This window comes from Oxyura jamaicensis, assembly GCF_011077185.1.
Source record: "Oxyura jamaicensis isolate SHBP4307 breed ruddy duck chromosome 9 unlocalized genomic scaffold, BPBGC_Ojam_1.0 oxy9_random_OJ71961, whole genome shotgun sequence".
Classification (NCBI taxonomy): domain Eukaryota; kingdom Metazoa; phylum Chordata; class Aves; order Anseriformes; family Anatidae; genus Oxyura; species Oxyura jamaicensis.
In genome coordinates, this window is record NW_023304167.1 from 1,057 (window position 1) to 5,269 (window position 4,213).

General features: G+C 61.7%; 1 protein-coding gene across 2 annotated transcripts; it reads left to right on the top strand.

Moving 5' to 3' along the window:
- Positions 1 to 876: 876 nt before the first annotated feature.
- Positions 877 to 2,895, top strand: SOX14 (SRY-box transcription factor 14). 2 transcript variants are annotated; one of them, XM_035312064.1, is made up of 2 exons: positions 877 to 1,519; positions 1,673 to 2,895. In XM_035312064.1, the coding sequence occupies exons 1-2, from the start codon at positions 1,248 to 1,250 to the stop codon at positions 1,968 to 1,970; spliced, it is 570 nt and encodes a 189-aa protein (XP_035167955.1). In that variant the 5' UTR covers positions 877 to 1,247; the 3' UTR covers positions 1,971 to 2,895. The 2 variants fall into 2 exon arrangements, with proteins under 2 accessions (XP_035167955.1, XP_035167954.1); XM_035312063.1 differs by having other exon boundaries at positions 877 to 2,895.
- The last annotated feature ends 1,318 nt before the right edge of the window (positions 2,896 to 4,213 follow it).

Sequence of the window (4,213 nt, forward strand, 5' to 3'; positions counted from 1 at the left end):
GAGGGGGGAAAAAGTAGGAAATAATGCCGAGGGTAGTTTAACGTATTATTATGGGGGGGGGGGGGGGTAACGGCTGACGGCAGCTCTCCCGCACGGAGCCGGCCCTGGCGGCAGCTCCCCGCCGGCCCGGAGCCGAAGTCGCCGTCGGGGCCGCGGGGGGAGCCCGGAGGGAGCGGGGCTGCCGCTATCCGCAGACCGGCCCGGGGAGCGCCCCCCGACCGATATCTCGTTTCGCTCCCCGGGAGCTGCTGCACGGCCCAAAAAGCCCTGAGCTGGGGTGAGGGGAGTCCCGGCGGGGGCTTTTCGGAGCGCGTTTGTTACCCCAGCAGGTGCTAAAAACCAATAAGCCTCGAACAAGCGCGGCCCCCGCCGGGACCGGGGACAATTGTTTCCATTTAATAAATATTTCCCCCGCGGGCCTTTGGCGGGAGGCAGGCAATTATTCAAAGCGAGCCGGGACGCGGGCCGGCTCCCGGGGTTAAGCGGGGCTGCGGAGCGGGGGAATTGGGAGCGGGGCAGCGGCCTCGCAGGCAGCGGAGCGCGGCGCTCGCAGCCCCGACGGCGGCCGCGGGGAGCCCGGAGGGAGCCGGGCCCGGTGCGCTCCGCTACCGGCACACCGGGGGGGTCCCGAGCGGCTCGGAGCCCCCAGTACCCATCACTCCGCTCGCCTCCCCCGCAGCTGTTAGTGCGGCAACTCACAAAAGCCTTCCCTTTAATCCGTGCGCTCGCCGGTGGAAGGGGGGGGGGGGTCCTCCTTTCCCCTCCTTTCTTCCTCCTCCTCCCTCCCCTGTCCCCTCCCCTCCTCTTCCTCTCGCCCTTCCTCTCGGCCTCTCTTTTTAAGCTGGTCCCCCTCCGCGCTGATTGGGCGGCCGGCCGCGCTGTGAACGCCCTGCCACTATGTCAGCCTGCGCGCCGCAGCCCCTCGCCTTTGAACTGCCCCGCGCCGCTCCGCGTCCCCACCGCCGGCTCGCCGCCCGCCCCGCCGCCCGCCGGCCTCCGCGGGCCTCCGCGCCCCTCCGCACCCCTCCGCGCCCCGCCCCGGCACGGCTCCCGCCGGGGACGGCGTTGGCGGAGGACCTGTGATGATCAGCTGAGCCCGCGCCTCCCGCTTCTCCGGCTGCCCCGGCCGCCTCCTCCTCCTCCTCCTCCGCCTCTTCCTCCCGCCGTCGCCCGCTGCCGCCGCCCGGTGCCCCCCAGCGCGCCCCGCACCGCGCCCCGCCGAGCCGAGCCGCCCGCCCGGCCGAAGCATGTCCAAGCCCAGCGACCACATCAAGCGCCCCATGAACGCCTTCATGGTGTGGTCCCGCGGCCAGCGGCGCAAGATGGCCCAGGAGAACCCCAAAATGCACAACTCGGAGATTAGCAAGCGGCTGGGCGCGGAGTGGAAGCTGCTTTCCGAGGCGGAGAAGCGCCCCTACATCGACGAGGCCAAGCGGCTGCGGGCGCAGCACATGAAGGAGCATCCCGACTACAAGTACAGACCCCGGCGCAAGCCCAAGAACCTGCTGAAAAAGGACAGGTATGTCTTCCCTTTGCCTTACCTCGGGGAAACCGATCCCTTAAAGGCCGCCGGGCTTCCCGTGGGGGCCACTGACTCTCTGCTGAGCTCCCCGGAGAAGGCCAGGGCTTTCCTGCCTCCCACCTCAGCACCTTACTCCTTACTTGACCCCAGCCAGTTCAGCTCCAGCGCCATTCAGAAGATGACTGAGGTTCCTCACACCTTAGCCACCAGCACCCTGCCCTACGCCTCCACCTTGGGATACCAGAACGGGGCGTTCGGCAGCTTGAGCTGCCCCAGCCAACACACCCACACTCACCCCTCGCCAACTAACCCGGGCTATGTCGTGCCATGTAACTGTACAGCTTGGTCGGCTTCCAGTTTGCAGCCTCCAGTTGCCTACATATTATTCCCGGGCATGACCAAGACTGGGATAGACCCCTATTCTTCAGCACATGCGACTGCTATGTAACACCCACCCACACCCCCACAGGCGTCCCCCCGCCCCGAGCGAGGCTTGGGTTGCAGCCGGAACTGGGATTCATTCATGTGCATGTACATAAAACCCGCAGAAGCAAAAGGCCACCCGAACACAGGACTCTGCCGCCCGCCACCGCGCCGGGACAGCCGCGGACGCTGCCTCGGGGATGCTCCCGGAGATGCTCTCGCCCAAACCCGGCCCTCGCCCCGAGAGCTGTCCCCAGGCTCGGGGGGGGATCTGCAGCCGCGGGGGCGGATGGCAACCCGGCGCTTGTAAGAGTTGTAAATGTGTTTAAAAAAATCCCGGAAAAAAAAAAAAAAAAAAGGAAAGAAAAAAAAGCGAAAGAAAAGCGAACCTTGAACTGCCCCTTTGGGACAAAGCGGGGAAATATAAGAGAGATAGAGGCGGTTTCGATTTTTATTTATTCTCTTAATGTCTATGAGTTCTCCAGGGTCTCATGTCACTTGGACTTGACTTTGGGAAGTCCCGGTGTTACTATGAGTTTTTGTTTTTGTTTTTGTTTTCCTTTTGCACATTGAAAGACGAGATCAGCTGTGTTATATATATAAATATATATATATTTTGCCACCACGCACTACTAGTTAAAAATTGCTTTTCATGTCAGAAAAAAGGCTCTTCAAAGTTAAAATAACAAAAAAAAGAGGGGGAGAAACATTTATATTTAAAACATATGATAGTGTTTGCTTAATTTAAAACAGATAGTCCTTAAATTTGTGTGATCCAGTGAGACTAGATCTAAGTTTACTTTAGACAGAGCGTCAGGTATGAAGTCAGGCAGTAGAATTGTAAAAAAAATACTACTACTACTACTACTACTAATAATAACGAAAAACCGAATAAGAAGCGACGGTCATTTAAATATGTTTTCGCGATGTCTTGGGAAGAAAAAAGAAAACGTGTATCCGGCAGGATTTTACCTCGTTAAACCTTTTCATTTGTTGAACAAAGCCGTTTTGAATAAAGACAATCTGTCGTTAAACGAGGCCACTGCGTGGTGTGAGTGCGGCACGCCGTCGGAAGAGCCCCGCGCCCCTCACCGGGGCCGCCGGCCGCAGCCCCGGCTCTCGCCGCTCTCCCCGACGGGGCGCACCGGGTCCGGCCCTGGGCCGGCGCCGCCCCGCAGCCGACCTGGGCTCCGAGCGGAGCCCGTCGGGGAAAAGCGACGGCTGCAGGGCGAGCGGGGCTGCCGGCGGCGGGGGGAGCCCGCGGGAAGGCCCGTGGGGTGCCCACCCACGCTCCGTCCCGGCCCCCCGCCCCGTCGGGCTTGGCAAAGTTGCCTCGGCGGCGTTGAAGTTTTAGTGGAGGTATTTCTTTCTTACGGTTTTTAATTCTTGTCGGAAGTAGCGGTGAGGGGGGGTGGGGGAAATCAGCATCTCGTCGGGAACAATTAGCGGTGTTTGGGGCGCTGTCCGTCGGGGCCCCTTTGTGCAGGGAGGGGAGAGGTGGGAAGGAATAAGGCGCAAGGTCCGTCTGGAGGAGCTGAATAACCGGGGTGATGCGTGTTTGGATGTGCTTTGCTCATTAAGTGCTCTTTGGAGACCGCTGTTAGAATTAAACGGCATAACACAATTAACATACATGGGGCTTGAATGGGAGGGTAAGCAGAGGAAGAATAGATAGATAAATAAATGAGAGATCAGGCGAAGGTAAACAAAAGGGGAGAGGAGAAAAGAGCTGAAAGGAGAGGTTAGAATGGCTGCTCCAGCCTTGTTTAGCATGACAAAACGGCTCTTACAAATGAGGACAATTAAAGGAGCTGGCTGCGGGAGGGCCTGGGAGCAGCGGGCCGATCCGCTGGGACACGCGGGGCTCAATGCGCCCGGCGTGGGGCAGGGAGGCGCGGAGCGGCGCCGGGAGCGGCGGGCGCTGATTTAACCCCAGCTGACAGTTGCTGTCAGTCTCGGTGATAACACCGATAGCTCAGTGTCCTTTAACATCTACCCAGATTAGTTTGACAATGGGCGGAGGTAGAGCGGGGGGGAAGCGCCTGCCCGCGCCCGCCGGGCCCCGCAGCAGCAGCCGGGGGGGGCCCTGCGCCCGCCCCCGCTCCCACGGCGGCCGGGGGTCGCTGCCGACCTCGGCTCGGCCGCCCGGGACCCTCCGTGCCCAGGCAAGGCCGGGCCGGGCCGAGCCGAGGGGCGCCCGTCGGGGCCGCGCTCCCCGGGACGGCCCCGGCCAGAAACGGGCCCGGGGCCGGGGTGCTGGGGGCAGAG